This window comes from Electrophorus electricus, chromosome 23 (assembly GCF_013358815.1).
Source record: "Electrophorus electricus isolate fEleEle1 chromosome 23, fEleEle1.pri, whole genome shotgun sequence".
Lineage (NCBI taxonomy): Eukaryota > Metazoa > Chordata > Actinopteri > Gymnotiformes > Gymnotidae > Electrophorus > Electrophorus electricus.
Window position 1 is genome coordinate 5,018,072 of NC_049557.1, and position 20,785 is coordinate 5,038,856.

The following is a 20,785-nucleotide window of genomic DNA, read 5'->3' on the forward strand; positions in this document are numbered from 1 at the left end:
TTTGTGATAATAGCCTAATTAAAAACAATTAAAATATATGTTAATCAGAAAGTCAGTTTCTCAATGCATTTTTAAGATGATTAAATGATGCATATTACCGGATTTTCACAATAATTTAGAAAAAGAACAGAAATAATTATTTAAGATATTATTATTATTATTATTATTATTATTATTATTAGTAGTAGTAGTAGTAGTAGTAGTAGTATTAGTATTAGTATTAGTATTAGTATTAGTATTATTTTAAAAATACAAAGAAAAACATGTTGATGAACATGTGGTGCAACCGGCTACTCAAGGCATTACTTACAATTGGCATGTTTTTCAGAGGGAGAAGAAATTAGAATTTTTAAAGCCAAAAACTTTTGATGAATGATGTAAAGGCTAAATATAAAGGACACGGTATTTTTGTATAAAACAAGCTTATTTATGTACAGTACCAGTCAAAACTTAGAATACATCTGACTGAATGTATGTTTTTCATAATGTTCAAGGCATTTCATTCTAATGGTTTATGCTTACATGTTTTAAAATACTGAATGTTGACAGGCTATATATGAATTAATTTCCAAAATAATTTGAGCCCAATTAAGCAAATAGTTTTCATTCAGAATTTTAGACTTTCACCATACAAGCGCTTAGCATGTGTCAGAGTCTCTTCAAGATCGGTGGGAAAGAATCGCAGGTGGCACCCTCCTACTGCTCGTTAAGAGAACACTAATAGTAAAGTAAAGCTACTTACATAACAGTGTTTATTTAACACACCATAATCACATCATTTCATTCTTTTGATACATTCACTGTATTTTTCTTGCAGAAAAATGCAGAAAAGAGTAGCTTAGAAACAAACAAAGACCGGGTGTGTCTAAGCTCCATACTTTCGACAGCCATATTCCGTCCCATGCAGAAAGGCAGGCGCTTGCAGAGAGACATCCGCGCGGCCTGGGGGAGCCGGACCTGCTTCCTGCGCGCGCACCTTGCCGCGTTTGGTGCACGCGTTAAAATCCTTGCGCGCGCGCACCGCCTTCTTCACCCGGGTCGCGCGGCGTTGCCTTGGCAACATGCGTTCGGCGTCTCGAGCCCCGCCAGCGCTGAGAGGAAAAGCGGAGCGGAAGATGGAGGAGAAGAGCAGAGACCTCGACGCTGGTGTGTAAACACAGAGACCAGCGCCACCGCCGCGTCTGACAAGCGCAGACACATGGGCGCTGGACGTGGTGCTGAGCCATGGCGGACTCCACGTTTATAAAGAGCGAGTGTTCGCTGGATAACGCTAACCAAGCCGCTCTAGCTAGCTGCGGCTAAGTGCTAAGCTCTCTGGCTAACCAGCTAGCGTTAGCGGCGGTCCGTTAGAATGAGGTCAAGCCACGGCTACGACCGACCTGAGTAATAAACAACGGAATAGTCTGTTTGTTTTCGGACGTCGTCCTCGCAAATACCGCGCCGAAGGATGTAGCTAAGATGGCTGGTTGTGCGCAAAGTGAACGGACTGCAGGGGAATCCCTTCAATAGCGTCGTTATTCCGAGCACGTTTGCTAGGATGGCTGTCCTCGCTGGCTGTCAGGGTCCGAGAACCGAGTCACTGACAGCAATCAGCCAGTTTAGTATATCAGTATATATTATATATTATATATTAGTATATCAGCTCTCCGAGGTCTTTAACATGGCAGGAGCACGGCTTCAATACGAACAATATGAAAATGAGCCAAGTAGCCACTGCATAGCGCAGAGATGTGCAGTCTACAGACAGCACGCATGGCTGCGGTGTGTTTGGATAAACTACCTACAGGCTGTGGTTCTGCTTTTCGGCCGGGTATCAAAGTTTTCGGAACCACCTATCATATTTTTACGAAATGACTAAACACTCGGTATTTATTGCAATACTTTCGGCAGAAAGTAAATGTTTATTCAAGTTTCTGAACAACTAATAATATTGCCAAAAGACATAATTCCCAAATACTTTCAATACATAAGCTACAATCAGTATGACCTAAAATGCTCAAAAAAGAAATCAATGTTATTCTGTTTAACTATATTCAGTTCCATTTTTTTTTGGCTGTAGCCTACTGAAAGTTTTACTCAGCAGATGTCCTGTAAAAATCGAATGTTAGATTCCCTGACCCACAACAGCTATTCTAAAATCTTTCAGGTCTGAATATATCAAAAGATGATAAACATGGGGGTTTTATATAGCAGTCTGTGCAGTCCCAATAGGTGTTAAACAGTACCAAAGAATACTGATGTGTTTACCTTTTAATTCTGTTTAATACCAGTGTGTTTTGCAGGCAGCGAGGCTGGAGGAGATGATGCCTTGGTGGGGAATGTGAGCAAACTGACAGTGACTCCTCCAGGGCACACGGGAGCCCCCAGGAAAGGCCACCTCACCTTTGACGCCTGCTTTGAGAGTGGTGAGTACGCTGGCAGTTTTGCAGCTCAGTCCGGGTACTCTTGGGATTCTCAACATTTTTCCTTTTACCCTGTGTATGTGCCAACACACTAATGCTACGCTCAGGTGTAGTATACTGCATGCCCCTGTCTACACGGTCTATCATAGGTTTGGTTGATTTTGTTTTGATGAAAGATAATACATTGGACTGATGGCCTACAGTTGCAAAAAAATCCAGATATGAGGTGAAGAACAAAAAGTGTCAATGCCTTGTACTTCACACATCCACTTACAATTACAATTACAATTACAGTCCAAATACAATTGCTCAAGGATTCTTATTAAAACTCCATATTTTCTTATTAAATCTACATATTGTTTTCTATACTGCACACATCTGGTCAGCAGGATATCACATGACTCTTGGAAATAAGATCATCTTGACAAAAGAGAGGTACAAAGTCAAAAGTGTACTAGTTTAAATAATATAAAGACAACTGCAATATAACAGGCAAATGCTTGAGATTTTTCTCACAACACTGATCCCGTCACAGAGGATATTCACTTAAACTGTAGGAAATGTGAAGTAGTGAGAGCAGGATGTGCATGTGCTGAGAGGGTTTACCAGGGCTAGTCCAGGAGGCAGCGGGGTCAAAGAAGCGCACGCACACGGAGACAGCAGGCACATCCATAATCATGAACACAAAGACAAGCAGAGGGCGAAAACCAGATGGAGCGCAACAGCAGCGCAACAGCGGACCAGGAAATGAGGCTCAGAAATACCCATAACTGTAGTGATCGGTGGGCGGTGCCAGGGTAAAGCCGGCAGGATAGTACACAAAACCTGGAGCAGAGCGTCCCATGTGGGAGCCTCTGTGACATCAGCTATGCTTGAAAGATTTGCCCTTTTTTTGCTTCATCTTTTTCACTCCCAGCCCATCCACACACACGCACACACACACACGCTCACACACGCGCACACACACACACGCACGCACACACATACACACACGCTCACACACGCACACACACAATATGCAGCTTACAATGAGACAACTTTAGCGAATGGGCCTTTATAAAGTGAATGGGCCATTCTGTGAGAAACTTAGTGAAGCTGAATTTCCCTCTGGCTATTTATAACAGCAGTCGAGGGAACTAAATGCACATTCCAGAGCAAACCTCAAAACCACACAGAAGTCCTGGGGAAAACATTGCCTGTAGCTATTTTGCTCATATCCTACATTTTTTTTAACCTAGATGCCTGTTACACTAAGTAATATTTTTGCATATCACTTTCAGTAAATATTTTGCACATAGTTGCTGTTGCTTGCTCATGGCTAGTCATGTGACTGGCTCAGTGATGTAAGCGTTGCCATGACCACTGCAGAAAAGCCAGCATCAGTGAGCTATAACTTCTCGTCTCAGCGGCACTGCACACTTGTCACATGAGATTTTGCTCTTAGTTTTATCTTTTTTTTTTTTTTTCAAAATTCTCTGCTGTTACTAGAAAATACAACCTATTTTGGGATACAAGAATATGTTTCAGTGTCATGCAACCTGCCTAATTGATATTCTATGAGCAAGCCCCCTCTGCCCTGCAGAGCAGCTTGGTAATTCCACCCTTCCAGCTTGCTGAATCTGGTTTCTTTCTGCTAAATGCAAATGCTGGCAGTTGTACTGTGTTGATAAATGCTTGCTTATGGAAACCTCCTCTAGAGCGATTCACAGACAAAATCCACGATGCTCAAAAACTTCAGGAAATGCGAAGGCCTGATGCTCACTCTTTGGAGTGCCTGCAGTCCGGCTCCATGCGGCACCAAGACCTCTCTAGGTCTAACTGTTCTAGAGGCACAAGCATTCGACCTACAACACACCTACGGCTGCAGATGTTGGCGCACAGGAAGCCTGTGCTGTAGGGGGACGTCGGGAGTGAAACGTTTGGCTGCCGCTGCTTTCTCTTGACGTCACATGATGACCAGTAGCAGCTCTCATCTTGTGTTGAGCTGAACTTTCCTGCTGTATAGCACCAGACAGTTCTCAATGTGAGCCATGCTTTTACTGACTAATTATCTCCTTTTAAAAAGAGAGGGTAAAAAATGTAAAGCCTGACACGAGAGTGCCTGCTCTTTTACCTTGTCTGTCTGCCTTGTTGAAAGCTGTAATTAAACAGTGCGATAACATTTTGAAGAATGCTTTGAGTAAATGGCCTTTGTTTGGTTCCTTTTGCAAGGGCCGAATGAATATGGCGGCGTAATGAAAATAAAGTGCTTTTTCTGTGACAAGGTCAAGTGGGCAGCTGAGAGAGGCTTGCGGCTGGATTGACAGTGAATCAGTGGGACTCTGGAACAGACACAATATCATTCTCTGCTGGGAGATTAGGTTCAGGGTCTCCAACAGATGAGACTCAGCTTTCATATTCTTGACAGGCAACCAATTCACTCCACTGCAGGGCCAAGGCTTGCCCCTGCCTCTGGTCTCCCCATGGGAGCACTTTTTAAAGGATTTTTGTGCTTTTGGAAATGTTCCATATCAATGCAATTTTAGGATGGGCTGGCTGTTTTGGTCTTATCAGCTTGTTACTTCGCGCTGAGAGAGGCTGGATGAAAGTGTATGATTTTGTAGCTTTTGATCGAAAGCTAAAATTGGAGGTTTCAGATGAAGCCCAAAAGCATTGCATTACAATGGTATACAATGCATGAGTAGGCCTGCATGAAAGAAATGGGGAGATGTGTAGCCAGAGAGCACCTTTGAAGGCTCAAAGTCGGACTGTGTAGCCAGGAGAGCCACGGTGAAGCGTAGTGCGCTCGGCCTCTGAAGCCCATCGCTGCAGTGGAACCCACAGGCTCCGCCCTGCTTTGTATCAGCACCTCTGCTCGTGGGCAGCAAAGGGCAGCGGCGAAAGGACAAGGAATACGATCAACATAAATTTACAGAGCCAGAGTCAATATAAATAAATAATCATGGGATTTTAGAAGTTTCTCTGCTTTCCCTCCTGACTGGCCCTGAGGAGCCGCCACATTGATTAATGAGCATCGAGCGGCCAGGCAGAGATCAGCTAACATATATGATATTACCCCCATGTGTCTGGCTGGGGAAATTCTCCTGAATGATTTATGGAATTGATATTAATCTCTTTCCAGTAAATGCATTACCCAAGTTGCATGGGAAAAGGGGAGAGGAATTGATATTACTGCGCTAATGTCAAATTAATGTCCTGTTGCTGCTTCAGCAAAGCAAAGCAGCACAGTGGCTAAACGCCGCTAAGCGCTTGCGTGCTGACAAAGGCTGGCTGGGGCCGTCCGTGGATTTTTAGGCGCTGAGCGCTGCTTAGTACTGTGCTCCAACCTCACCAGAGCCACTCACCTCGGACGGCTGGGAAGAAAGAAGGAAGCCCAGGATCTGAAGATTCATCTTTTTAAGCTTGACCCGGGGTGGGGGTGGGGGGATGGGAGGTGGGGGGTGGGGTGGCAGCCGGCTCATGAGCAAACTCTGCTGCGCCTTCTGAGCGGAACTTTTGTCATCCTGTCTGTGGTTTCCGTTATTCCTTTTTTGGTGTTTGTGTTTTGGTGTTTGCATTTTGGTGTTTGCGTTTGGAACAGTTGGAGCTGTATGCCAGACGTTAAGGTCAAGCTCATCAAGGGAACATGTTGCCAAGCCCATTTTATAATACTGTAGTTGTAGCTGTAATAATCATGCCTGTTTTGGACATACCATTGTGAATTCAGTTGATGTGTCAATTCTCAATTCACCCACCGGCAATATATACTCGGTATTTGACAGTGGCAGATGGAAAATGAATATAGCTCATGCAAATGCATCTCTTTCCGTGTGATGTATTTTAAAGGTGTGACATCACAGTTGCACACGTCCTCTCACTTCGAGCCTAATTTATTGCTGAGCGAGTCGCAGGAGTTGGAGTAAATGTACATTTGACCTAAAGCTGAGATATCACTCAGCTTACCTCCTGCTGCCAATACAATTGTTTCTCCTTCCCCCCCCCCCCCCCCCCCCCCAAGACAGCTGTCAGGGTTTTGCATAAAAATGTGAATTCAGAGAAATGGCTCATATCCTTAGTATCAAGGTAATAAATTCTAATTGGTTTATTAAAACAGTCCATGGTTATGTAAACTGTTTACTGAAGGTATAAAACACCTAATTTACATTTAGATGAGATATAACTCACTTTCTTGTCAGCTGTATGCAGATTAAGGCAGTAGTATGTCTTTTCTGAGGCAGTTGGACCTTACTTGAACTATCTCTCTCTCTCTCTCCTTCTCTCTCTCTAACACTAGCTATTTCTCACTCTTACTCTCTCATTCTCCCTTGCTCCTGTTCTCTTACTCTGTTTTATAGAACTTAAGACCCCCATTATGCACAGCTTGATAGTACCAAAAACATAATGAATATTTCCTGAAGGCATCGTTAAAGTGGTTTTGAAAGCTCTTTGTATATGGTGGAATTAGAAACATTATGGGAACTTCCGTAGGGTCCTGCATGCAAATTAGTTTCAAGGATATAATTAGTGATTTAATATTGAGATTTTATAGGCCTACAACATTTGATTGTTTATTACTAATGTATTCTAATATTGTTTACTCTTTTTTATAGTCAACGAATATTTATTTAGTTGATTAGTATTGTTAGCACATGTAGTAATTGTACTTTAAATATTTTTGTGCACTTCTTGTTTTGGACTTGGGTTTTGTGCACTTGTCTGCAGATATTAAAAATGTACAACTAAGCATTAATAACATTTGTTTGCACGTTAACATTTGTTTGCATGGAACTTCAATTTCATGATCTAAATTCAGATCAGAAGATGGAAGATTCTTTTGTATAGACGTGTGAAGACATTTGTAGATGTTTTCATGAGCAGAGGATTTGTTTAGTTTCCCTGTTGCCATTAGGAGCTGTAGGTACCGAGGTCTCTCCTGTTATTACATTACAGTAGATGTTGCTCACGTCAGTTGCATAATTATTCCTGGGGAAATCTTACATTGAAATTTGCTCTACACATTGGTGTTTCATCAGAGGATTATGTCTTTTGAGTAATAAAACTCATTGACTGTTCCTGATTAAATCTGGTGCCAGTGCCAGACAGGCATAAGGGAGGCATAATGTGTGTGTATGTGTGTGTGTGTGTGTGTGTGTGTGTGTGTGTGTGTGTGTGTGTGTGTGTGTGTGTATCTGTGTGTTGTGCATATGCTTGTATGTGCACGTGACCATGTGCTGTGGACCCCGCAGTAAGTATCTCCAAAACATTCTGCTGTTTGCACAGTGGAGTTTAAGTTATTCATTGTGGTAATAGTACATCTCCCTCAAGTCGGTGAACAAAAGATTTGTGGAGTCAGAGCTTGACAAGGCCTCTGCTGAGAGACTGATAATGAGGATGAATAGTTTACCACTGATGGCGCTTTAATTGTTTGTGTTTCTTTTCTCTAACTGGGGATTTTTGTGTGTCTTCTGATCTCCCCCTCATCTTCCCTCTAAAGTCTTCATGTCACACTAGCAGAGTACATCTACTGCATGAACGATTATAGTCACCGCTGGAGAGAGGAAGGGAGAGTGAGAGAGGGAAGGTAGGGAAAGGAGAGAGAGAGAGAGAGAGAGAGAGAGAGAGAGTGAAAGAGAGACAGAAAGACGGGACAAAAAGTGGCCCAACTTTCTAAGAGATTTCTGCACTTTCTAAGAGATTTCTGTACTTTCAGGCTCCTCCGAATCAAGACCGTCTGCTTCCTATTGATTAGAGAAGTGGGGGCCGTTCTACCAATCAAGCTCCATGCTTAGCACAAGTGGCAACAGGCATCAGCGGGGCTCTGAGGGGGTGAAGTGGGCTTCTTCCCATATTAGACCACTAGAAATGTTTTCATCACTTCAAGAACAACATGAGGAAAACATAGATGGCGGTGTGAAACAAAAAGGTTTTTTGTTTTTATTTTGAAAGGTGCCGGGAGGCTAAGTTTCCTGTGTAGATTCTGATGTTTGCAGATAAAAGTTATAGTTTTTTTAGGTACTAGTAATTATTACCTTTATTAATTTCTAACATTTTAAAAGTTTCTAGACATTATTTTAAAGGTTAGTAATCCTACTCCTTTTGTGAGCTTTGGGCTGCAGGTCTCCTGCCATATGCAGTGGCATTATGGAGCATGTTTCAATACTGTGCCTGTGTAAACAATGTCTATGGCTGTGCATGTCCCAGCACTGCACATAGCTATGCATGAATGTGCATGTGTCAGTACTGTGCATGAATGTGCATGTCTCAGCATTCTGCATGGATGTGCATGTGTCAGTACTCTGCATGTGTCAGTTCTGTGCATGGATGTGCATGTATCAGTACTGTGCATGTGTCAGTATTGTGCATGGATGTGCATGTGTCAGTACTGTGCATGTGTCAGCACTGTGCACGGCCGTGCGTGTGTCAGCACTGTGCATGGCCGTGCGTGTGTCAGCACTGTGCACGGCCGTGCGTGTGTCAGCACTGTGCTCGGCCGTGCGTGTGTCAGCACTGTGCACGGCCGTGCGTGTGTCAGCACTGTGCTCGGCCGTGCGTGTGTCAGCACTGTGCACGGCCGTGCGTGTGCCAGCACTGTGCACGGCCGTGCGTGTGTCAGCACTGTGCACGGCCGTGCGTGTGTCAGCACTGTGCATGGCCGTGCGTGTGTCAGTACTGTGCATTATTGTACATGTGTCAGCACTATGCATGGCCTTGTCAGAGGCCGGTCTCTCTACATAGCCAAGGCTAACGACCAGGAAACTTCACTTTTACTCTGCTGCAAGCTTCCTCTCTCTGTCTCCTCAGGAGTTCCTTGCTCCATGCTAACAACAGAAGAGCAGTGAAATCTTTAATGGTTAAGTTACACAGGGGATTATGCTGTGTCCTTTTTTCTTTTGCTGATAGATGTATGATTACAATTTTCTTTGATTCTCATGGAAAGAAAAGGATTAAGTGAGTTGAAAGCTAATTATGGTAAAACATGTTGTGTGGTGAATATGTAGCAGCATTAATGAGTCCCTAGGGATGAAGAAAAATCATGAGGCCAATTTCTCAAACCTTAAATGTCAATGTTGTGCCCTTGGAGATTTAGCACCCAAAATGGCAGCGCTCAGTTGCATTGGGACTAAATTCCTCGCCACACAAGAGCTTCAGTGACTGAGCTAGACTTTCCAGCGGGCTGTGCCCACATACAGCATGGCATTTACCACCCTACCTTGGGCCTGCATGTGGATAGAGCGTATACAGTGTTTACACTGTGAGTGTGTGTCTGCGCTGTGGAGCCAGGCAGCTGGGCGGATGGCTGTCTCCAGAGTGCACAGGCAAACCAAGCAGGTGTCATTCTTGCCGTTGTCCTCGGTTACTTTTTGATCAGGGTCGAGGGCGATGGTCGAGCCGGCGCCGCTCTGCGAGGATGGGAGCGTGGCTAGCAGCTCAGGCCAACCGCTGATTACACAGATGCAGACGTTCATAGAAATGTCAAGGAAGGAAACCCGTGCGCCCACCCTCGGCGGGGTGGCTGTTGGCCTCGCAGCGCCACGCCTGTGCAGAATACGCTGCGTCACCTGGCCTGCCTTTCACGGGATATTTAGAGACGCTTTCAACCACAACACTGTAGTGTCAGCACTAGTAAACGATCCTGTAAAAGGAACGTTTTATCTGACTAAGCAGACATTCTCTTCAAGGTTGACGTCACTGTCGCCGCATGACAGACATTAAAGTAACCTGTACATAAACTGGCTGTTATATACTAGCCATGCCACCTTATGCTGTGCTGTGCTCACGGGACTCTTAAACTGGCACAATTTAAACCGTGTAGCACTTTCTCACCTTAAGCCGCCTAGTCTAGAAACTAATTCGTGCCTATAGGCTCTGTTGGCGAATGTGACACTACTTCAATTAGCGCACTGCACATACCCTCACCAGCACTTATAATGGGCTTTAGGGGCGACCCACAGCATGGGCCTCACACCTTCTATTCGACAGTTATTAGTGAGAGATTTACTCAGAGCACAAATCTTCTTTAACGCAAAAGCAATCGGTCCAGCTAAAAGTGGCTATCAACCGCCATTAGAGGAGACTCAAACAAATCATGGCAGTTGTGTATGTGGAGATGAGACTGGAACCTGTGGCCGAGCTCACATGTGATGCAGGAAAGGGGTTTGGGGTTGGATCTGGAGCTTTGTATTCCTGTCCTGCGACGTCCTTGTGGTGTCCCGGCTGACGGTGATAAGTCACGGTTTGTGTGGTTGTGCTGGTGGCAGCAGACATTCAGAATAAGCCACCTGCGTGAAGATCTGAGGCTTCCCGTCTTGAATTAGAGATATGACACTTCATATGAATGGATGAGCTGATGCCACCTAGTGGACCCAGAGTGCATGGGGTTAGCATGTTGTCTAAACAACTGTTCTGACCTCAGTTGGCCCACTGAGCATTTCCTAGCTCTGTATATTTTTGTGTGTGTGTGTGTGTTTGTGTGTGTGTTTACCCACCAGTGTGGTGAGGTCAACAGGACTAACTCCTCTACATGCGAGACAGAGGTCCAGTGATACAGAGCTGCTGTTACACTTCCCACTCTCCCTTCTAGAGCCTTCTCCTCCACATTCATTCATGTTCACGCCCCCTGAGCGCCTTGGTTATTCCATGGGCTAGTTTTGGGTGGCGTGGCGCGCCCGTGCCTCTCAGGATCAAGCCTCATGGAGCTTCCAGCACAGCCGCGGCAGACGGCTGTTTCGGGTGCGAGGTACTGTGGGCAGAGCCGTGCTGAGGCCCTTCGCTCGGTGAACACGCTGCGCTCTGCTGATGGAGTAATCCATCCCCACCCCCCACCCCCCATTCCGCCAGCTCTCCCGATGCCATAAACACTCGCCAGGCAGAAGTGTCGTTCTTCATCCCAGCCAAGGACACCCGGCTTGGCCAAACGGCGAGGATTTGTAATGCCTTTGCGCGCTGCGTTCTCCTTTCTCTTCCTCTCTCTCCATCTCTCTCTCGCTCTGCCTCTCTCATTTTTTCCCTTTTTTTCTCACTTCTCTTCTGTTTATTTGGCTGATTTATTTAAAGCGTTCTCCTTGAGATGAGGCGCACTGGTGTGTCAGGTTTTGTTTGCCGTCTCACATTTATATGCTTGGAATATGTTTGTAAACCGACGTGCAGAAACGGAGCCGGAATTTTTGATGGAAATGCATTTGGTTTGGTTACAGGCAGTTGCTCAGGAGTAAACAAAATTGAAATGTGCCCTATATAGTCGTCAGGGCGTGTGGTCTGAGAAATGCGAGAGGACTTCCGTGGTGTTTGTCCATGCGCTGGCCAACTGGTAGGGTACAACTAGTGGACCTAACATGCAAGAGCTGTCCTTTAACCCTTTGTCATTCCTCATTTCAACTCTGTGTCCCACTACGGTCAGAGACTTTGACTGTGACCACAGTGTGCGCTTGGGATACTGAGCATCACAACATCGAAAGCTGATGGCGAATCGGCCTGCACGTGTGTGCATGTGCCTGTGTACATGGATCAGCACACATTCACTTCCTGCAACCTCTTGCACAGCGTCTCAGTCAGGGTTTCACAAGACCTCTACAGGGCAGGGCTGTATCCGAACAGCCAATCAGGGTAGCCAATCAGGACAGCCAATCCGGGCAGCCAATCCGGATAGCCAATTCTAGGCTGCCCACTGGCTCTGAACCAGGGCCTTTTTAAGCATGTGGGACATTGTACTTCTAATGTTGCCCGAGTCCCTTTGAAGAGGGTTGGGGGGGCCCTCTGCTCCCACCGTATCCTGCAGCTCTCCTAGCCCGCCTACGACCCTCTCCGTGCTTTTATTTTGCCTCCAGCGCTAAGAGACTTTGTAAATTAATATGTCAAATTATGAATCTAAGTCCCTCATTTTAAGTGCATTTACTGAGGATTAGTGGTGCGGTTGGATTTACTCTTGCTGTTTTTTAACCTTTTTTTTTTTTGGCCTCTCTCTGCTGTTGTACTTTTTGACTTTGTTATATTTATATCTATTGCTCCCTTGTTTAATTTTGCTAAAGTAGACGCACCAGACGGGTGCAGCGGGCCCAGAAGCAGGGGGAGAGCGGGAGGAGATGGAGCACTGGTGGTCTGCCAAGGCTTTTGAGTGGCTTTCAGGGTAGGCCTTCCCCTCCCCACCCCACCACCCTCTCATAAAGCAGGCAGCGCACTGACGGTGGGAGAACTTTGTGTAATTCTCCAGATTGAAAAGTAGTTTAACAATAAGAGATTTCTGTCCCCCTTGCCCCCGAGAGAAAGGGGGCGTGGTTCATGCCGGGACCTTGCCGACATCATGCTCCTCCCTCTGTCCACCTCAGCTATGATGTTACTGGTCTGCAGCCAGAGGACAGAGCTGTGGCCACAGCCTGGCCAGCACGGCTGACTGGACCAGACGGCAGCAAGCTGTGGCAACCCAATGTGGAGGTCCTGTAATAGCAGTAGGAGCTGTTAGAGGGAGGGAGACAGATAGTGTTAGACCTTTCAGTAAGGTTATACGGAACTTCAGCTGCCAGTGATGGACTTCAGTCTGCCTTTATGAGACAGTATTAGATCTGACACCACAATCCGAGCCATGAGTTTGTCTGTGTGTGCGTCTGTGTGTGCGTCTGTGTGTGCATCTGTGTGTGCGTCTCTGTGTGCGTCTCTGTGTGCGTCTCTGTGTGCGTCTGTGTGTGTGTGTGCTTGTGCCAAAAGTGAACAGCGTGAGCAGTTCACACCCTCTTTGACATTTCATTCCACCCCATAGTGGAGGCCTCTCCTGCCTCCTGTACTCATGACCTGCGGATGCTGCGGTGTTCTCAGCGGGCCCCGCTCCACCGCCTTTCCCTCAGATCCATCCTCGTGTTCCCCAACTCATTACAGGCCAATCAGGGCCGGGCAGGCCGGTGTGCCCCCGCAGGGAGCCTCGGCTGTAAATAAACGCGAGTGCATGCTCCCCGATAGCCACGTACCAGGCCCGATAAGGGCCGCCCACAGCACTGCCGCTGACCTTCCCCTCGCCGCCAGCTCGCCAAGGACTCTCAAGCACCTCCTGGTTTTATCTCCAGGCCCTCTGCAGAAGTGATTATTCGTATGGCTGGGGGAGAAAGAAAGAGAGAGAGAGAGAGAGAGAGAGATGAAGAGAGATGAGGGAAGAGGGGAAGAAAACAGGCAATACCCCCCCCCCCCCCCCCCCAAAAAAAAAACAACCCCACACCAAATCCAACACAGAGGCGAGACCTAGGCTGTTGTCTTGCTGCCAGCTCTCTTGTCCTTTGTGGCCCTTCAGATAATTAACTTGTAAAAAGATAGCACAAAATTGGAACTGACTGGTATTTAGCCACTGAGGAGTCCACCACCATACAGCTCATGAAATGATAAGGAAAGAAAAAAAAAAAGATGTGTGGGTGAGGGGGACAGCCGAGGTGCACTCTACATGTGGATTTAAAGAAGTAAACCAGCAGATTTTGGCTCAGATCCCTGAAAATAAGATCAAGGGCTTGACAGCAGCTGTAGAGGCACTCTGAGGCTGTCTCAGCCTGCCTACGGTAGCCCCCCCCCCCCCCCCCCCCCCCCCAACACAGAGTGTGTTTCATGGCTGAGATCGATAATACAATTTAGTCAATTTCACAGTGAATGGCTCCCTGTGACCTACCAACTGTTATGAAATGAACATGCTTGCTTTGGGCACTTCTTCTCTGAAAGGGAAAGGAATAAGATCGTAGCTGTGTGAGGGCAGAAGGAACATTTGAACCTTTTCAGATTCATTGGCCTCTTTATCACTGGTGCCAGGCGCGTGGGCTGAAGACCGCGCTGGGGCTCCTCTGGCACCCGGCTCCTGCGTTTGCCCTGCTGCTTCCTCCTGGTGAGAGCTCCAACTGCTTTCTGTCCAACATACACGCCAGACACTTTGTTCACTTCCATTTTATTCCCTGTTCCGTTTTTTTTTTTTTTTTTGAGGGATGGGTAAAAATGCTAATTCACTATTTAGTGCCATTTTAATGATGGCGTGGTGATTTGGTGACATTCTGTAATTGATGTCATTAATTAGTGTCCGTCACCCTCTGAGCTGGCGCTGGCATTTTTGCATAGTGCAGCCTGTCTAATCCCACACCGTGGCAGAGGACTGGTTGTGATTTATGCCCGTCTCCAGGCTCTCCCTGTCCAGACACCTGTTACTGACTTCTTTAAAGTTAGAGGTCACAGCTTTAATCTCATTCGTATTTGACAATAAATATGTGGCCGGCTGGGGTGTGGCAGGATTGGATGCTGCTGCAGTCTCTTTGCCTTTAGAGTTGTTGTGAGAGAGAGAGAGAGAGAGAGAGAGAGAGAGAGAGAGAGAGAGAGAGAGAGAGAGAGAGAGAGAGAGAGAGAGAGAGAGAGCGAGCGAGCGAGCAAGCGTGTGAGTGAGTGAGTGAGTGAGTAAGAGAATGAGTGAGTTCGGAGGCAGACAGCCTTTTCCTGGGCTTTGAATCAATTCCAGCTTTCTTGGTCGTCTGTGTTCAGGAATTCTCACCTGTGGGAGCGGCCGACTGCTTTTCCAATAATTAAAGTGAGCACATTGCAAAAAGACATTCAGGAGGTGGCTGTGCTCCTGAGTCCCCTCTAATTTCACTGGTCCACAGTGATTATGCTTCCTGCAAAAAAATGCCTGTTTCTTGTGTATTTTTGCACACTGAATCCAGATATGCTTTCATATTTTTTTCTAGCACCTATTGTTTTATCTTCTATCAACTATTGTTCTAGTATACTCATATAGTGGTACAAAAGGAAAGTGGATCCCTTCTTTGTTGATATACTACTCCTGATGTTCCTGAGACCAAATATAGGTGAAGATTACACTGTACCTTTTAGAAGTGTAATTGTAATAATAGTCTCTATGAATAAGTAATATATAATTTGTATATATTAATTTATATATGTGTGTGTGTGTGTGTGTGTGTGTGTGTGTGTGTGTGTGTGTGTGTGTGTGTGTGTGTGTGTGTAAGTATGTGAGTATGTGTGAAATTTGACCTGTCACTTAAAAGCAGTATGTGACAGAAAAATTCTAAAAATAGATTTGAATTTAAATCTTTGGATTTCAAGTTGGGGAAGCAAAGCAAAGTGAAATTTCTGTTGCCCAGTGTACAGTGCAACTTGTAAGAGCTTCTGAAGGCCTGTAGGGAGGTGGGGTCTAGGGCTGGGGTCCTGCTAAATCTGCCACTACAGCATGACCAGGCTGTTGGTGACGGCAGTGGCATCTCGCAATCTTTCTTTGACTGGATTATACAAACACCTACACAAATGCACACAAAATCCTTGTCTTATAGCACATGGAGCTGTTGTTCATACTAATTCCTTTCTGTGTGTCTAGAGAGAAATGGGGAACTGAGGCTCTTTAAAATGTTCCACATGAGACAGAATGTTAACATTTATACATGAGCTAATCTTATTAAATTTAGAAGTACAATGAACATGCATATTACAAGTATTTTAATTTTATAAGAATATTTCAGTGTTTTTTTTATATTTATAATGCAAATAATTTAAATGTATCTTTCTTCTTTGATGTCTTTTGCTTCTCTTTGTTAACATCAAAGTCGTGTTTCTGCCTCCAAACGCTGTGCATATAGTGTATGTTTTATTTTGTAGTATTATGTTTTAGTGAGAGTAATTTGTAATATTTTCCAGTATTGTAGCATTTATTTTTCATGTTTTGATATGTTGAGCACCTGAAATGTAAGCTTTTAGAAATTAAAAATCCACCAAGCCAGACATATTTACCAATTAGTGCATCTCTCTTTTTGAATGAGGGAAGGCAGTGGGGCAGGCGCGCCTGGTTCCTGAGGGCTCTGGGGTTCTCCTTTGTGCTGGGTGAGGAGTGCGACTGGCCTGGCTCGGGGCTCTCTAATGGGATTAGCTTGGCTGTCTTCTGGAGGCGCGTCCGTGTTGGAGAGACTCCGGCACGGCCAGTCATCCACAAATCAAAGGAAATGCCATTTAGCCAAACAGCTCTGCGCTAAGCCTTATGATGAATGTTAATAACGTTCCCTCAAAGTTCAGCTCATATTTTTATGTAAAAGCACCGCGATCGGCTCTTGTCATAGATGATGGTAACAGGGAAAAAAGTGAACTTGACCAGCTGGGAGTGGAGAGCAGCAGGCAGTGGATGAGAGGGCAATATTCTCATTCTTTTCTAGCAGCCATAACAAACCCATAACGCTGAACCGCTTATGTACCTGCTGAAAACTAATTCACACTGTGTTTACTGCCCTCTTTTGCATAATAGGGTTAACCACATGAAAGTTCACGTACACACAGCGCACAAACATGCACACAAATGCACACACTTGTGTAATATCTCAGATGATTAGCCCTCCCACTCTTTTCTCCCTATTGAATTTTTATTCTGGCTTGTTGATAGAGGGCAGAACTAACTTCTTGTGAATGAGCGAGTATTTCTGGGCCAGAGTCTCAGTGCGGAGTAATTCAGTAAAATGAAAACAGGCAGCAAAAACAACACTGTGTATTCCCACAGAAGCCTGTGCCGCCTTCCACTGCACGAAGCTCTTACACTTATTTGTTAAAAAACCCAATTTGTTAAATCGTAAGCACGGCATGTGTTTTCTCCATAACACGTTATGATTAATATGGCGTGTAAGCGGTGAAGACTCCTCTGAGGAAGCGTGTAGATAGGAGTCTCATGAGTAGCTGAATTATAGTTTGCAAGAGAGTTTGTCTCTTTTGCTCTCATTTGCTCTTTCTCTTCTCTCTTACTCTCTCACTTTCGTCCTTGCTTTCTCATTCTTTTCCCCTTCACACCCTCCCACAAACGCACTCTAACACACCCACCCACCCACCCACAAACGCACTCTAACACACCCACCCACCCACCCACCCACCCACCCACAAACGCACTCTAATACCCCAACTCACCCACCCACGTAGCCACAGCCACAGCCACATACACACGGTCCGAAGCCACAGCTTAAAATACAGGTATCGATTGTTTTTGTCTTATTATTATGCATTGAGTTATCTGTGTTGTCGGTAAACTGTCTCACAGTTTCATCCTGACTCCTCATGCTGTAGAGGCTGGACCTTTCCTCTCCCATGCTGTTTATTTTGGTTAAGCACTGAACGATGCAACGTTGATTACAGCTCGTCATAGACTGACTCTGGAGTCAAGCACCATAAAATTAAAACCGAAATCAATGGTGTATCCAAATCTGCTCCTCTCAAGCTGAACATAGATCTGGGGCATCAAGGCCTGCGCGCCTCTTCCCCAACCGCAAGATTGACTGAAAGTATCGCATGAGAGTCCATGGGCTACCATGGACAGCGACATGCGCTGTCCATGGTGCTGAACAATCCGACGCCTGGCATCTGTGGGTTTTTATCGTGCTGCAGGCAAGTGTAAGTGGTAAGATTTACTCTGGTTCCATTAACAGTTCTGCTACTCCATTGTGCCACGAGGGATGCTTTACCTGATTCAGTGCCACCCCTCGGGGTAGCAGACGTTCCTCTAACGTGAGATTAGTATTGAGCGAAGGCAAGGCACATTTAAAATTCAGCTGAACCTTGCTCGTTATCCCAGACAGTTTTTAGAGACAGATCTTTAATGTAGATCAAAGGCTGATTTCCATATTGGTAGTCTGAATAGATTGCCTCCACATGGACTAGCCTCTTGAACATGCTTTTAAGGCTAACTTTACATTTAGAAAGATTTCTAGTACAGACTTTTTTTCTCAGACTGCCTACTTTAAGAAAAAGCTTAGTATGGGTTAGGAGCACCACTTTAACAAGTTCAACTTTGGGAAAAAAAATATTTTGGTCAGCCATTTCTAAATGTAACCAAGTGTAGTAGAGAAGTGAAATTTTCTAAATAAGATATATTATATCACCTCTCTGAAACTCAATTTGTTGGTCACTGTTGCTGTTGCATGTTGATAGCCATTATCTGATGCCATAAGCGGTTTTACTGGTGAATATACTGGAATGCACTGTGATGGATTGCAAGGCACATCTGGCTGGAACAGCTGTGGCCACCATTCCATCGTTTTCCAGCTCTGCATCTACAGCTGGCCGTGTTTCCTCTCATTGCACTTACAGAGAACTTCATCTCCTCTGATTATGAATCTCTCCCTCCCTCTCTCTCTCCCTCTCCTCTCTCATATTCTTGCCCGTGTGGTCTTTGTCTCTCTGTCTTCCTTTCTCTCTGTTTTTCTTCTTTTTTTCTCACTCTTGCTCTCTCTCCCTCTCTTTTTGCCCCTGTTGCAAGAACTGGCTCTGGTGGTCCGTATGGCTCAGAATTGAATAAAACTTACATGTAAGAGTAGTAAAACAGATGTTCCTTTTGGTGTGAAGTGTGTTTCATTTGCCTCTGCTCAGCCGCATACCGTGGGGAGATGTTCCCGCTGCTGGGAGTTAGTCTGTCATTCACATTTAGATATGAAGGGGAATGTGGAATTGCAATACGTCCTGCTCCTGTAGAACTTGCCCTGGAGGTTTTAGGCTCTGCAACTGATTTCATTAATCTAGATACCTCATTTTAAGCAGTACAAGGTGTATGCAAACACACACACACACACACACGCACACGCACACACACACAAGCATGCACACATGCCCATCAACTGTGGCACTTTCAATTTATCGATCTTGCATGTTATATTGGAGTCTTAATTCAATTTTCTTCAACCATGTGCCATGTTTCAGTTACATAGCAGCATTTCCATTTCATTTGGATATTTAAAAGGTCATTCGCTGACCTTTGCCCTAGTGGCATGCCGATGTAAAGACCTGTCTGCCTCTGTTCTGATGGCGGCCCGGGTGCTGCGGTGTTGGCGTGGGCCAAACGCAGCCTGATTCTGATCAGACAGAGTGCCAATGTTCATTTAATCTGAGGAACATTTTCATACTTTATTTTCTGTAACGGAATGGAACGCTACAGCTGATTAGCTCTGCCAAGCCTAGACGTTCAAACCATATTGATTAGCCTACACAAAGTCACCGATTTTGGCTGATTATAAATGTGTGGTTTTTTTTTTTTTTTTGCAGGGACCTAGTAGTAAGGGTCGTCCCTTCCCAAGTGTATACCTGTAACAACACTGGAAAGATTGTGTGCCAGTCAGTGTGGCTGTGGGAGGAGTGTGTGTGTGTGTGTGTGTGTGGGGGCGGGCGTGTGTGTATGTGTGTGTGTGTGTGTGTCTGTGTGTGTGGCAGTGAGCTCTGGTATGTGTGTCCAGTCAGCGTGAGTGTGCGGATTGTGGTGATGTGCGGTCCTGTGCGTGTGTGGCTGGCGGCCCAGTGGCTGCTCTCATAACAGAAGGGGAGAGCTCCGCTCATCTCCGTGCCGACTGCGTGGGGCTCGCCCCATCTGCACATAATTAGCTAGGTGCTACCTGCCACCAGGTGGTGACGTCCATGTTCCGTCCCCAGCACGCAGACTGCCCTCCCATTCACCTGCCTCCATTACCTATCCATCTAATCTTCCATCCATCCATCCATCCATCCTTTCTTTCAGATTGATAAGTTATCTTCTGTTTAAAGCCCAGAACTGTGCAGAGCTGTGCAGCCTCAGACTCTGAGCTTTGCAGTGTCAACTTCATACTCGTATGAGAGGAACACACACCCACACTGAGATAACCGAATGTAAACGACTTTGAGTCCTGGAAAAGCACTATATAAATACAACGTATCACTAGAACTGTGAGCCTGTTCCTGCTGCATCTGAGTTGGGCTTAAGCCAAACACACAGCCACATGTGCATGTTTGTGTATGGGACACGCCTTTGGCTTTTAACGGGTTTGCCTTTCAGTGTGTGTTGAAAGGAGCCAGTGTTCTGTGGCTACACCTTCTGCTAGAACATGTGAACTTTTACTTCTTGACATTTGACATTTGTGTTGAGCCCCACTTCAGATATAGAGATGATCTGCTTTATTGTTTATGTGTTTGTGGTTGCTGTGTTGTATTTGCAAATGTCTTGGAATTACACGGATTTTCCCTGAATGGCAAATAAAATGCGATCTGAATATCATCTAAATAAAGAATACTAAACTTTAAAAATAAAGACTAAACTGTATCTAGATACATGAGATGATAATATTTTTTTACAGCACACAGTATCAGCGATAGTTAAAGATGTAATTGGAGTCATATTCTAATCAGTTCAGAGGAGTTTAATCTGCAACTCTTATGTCAACACACACACACACACACACACACACACACACACACACACACACACACACACATATATATATATACACTCACACAAAATGCACTTTGCCAGTCATTTCTGTTGCTTATATTTACATATCCATAGAATAAAGCTACTGATTATGTTTTTAAATGCGTAATTAAAGATTCTATTGTATGCATTTGTGTCAGATCTGGTTTAAACTGACTGTGGGCTAAACTGCTGAAGCTATATGTGTAGT

The 20,785-nt window shown here is 45.1% G+C and overlaps 1 protein-coding gene across 2 annotated transcripts in view; it reads left to right on the forward strand.

The window, feature by feature from the left end:
* The first annotated feature begins 374 nt into the window (after positions 1-374).
* agbl4 (ATP/GTP binding protein-like 4) overlaps positions 375-20,785 on the forward strand; it is a 249,801-nt gene continuing 229,390 nt past the window's right edge. Inside the window, exons 1-2 of one of the 2 annotated variants that reach the window (XM_027001298.2) lie at positions 375-1,146; positions 2,283-2,405. In XM_027001298.2, the coding sequence (XP_026857099.2) occupies positions 1,062-1,146; positions 2,283-2,405 (208 nt within the window). In that variant the 5' untranslated portion in view covers positions 375-1,061. The remainder of the gene's footprint in view (positions 1,147-2,282; positions 2,406-20,785) is intronic. The other variant, XM_027001299.2, reaches the window with a different exon arrangement.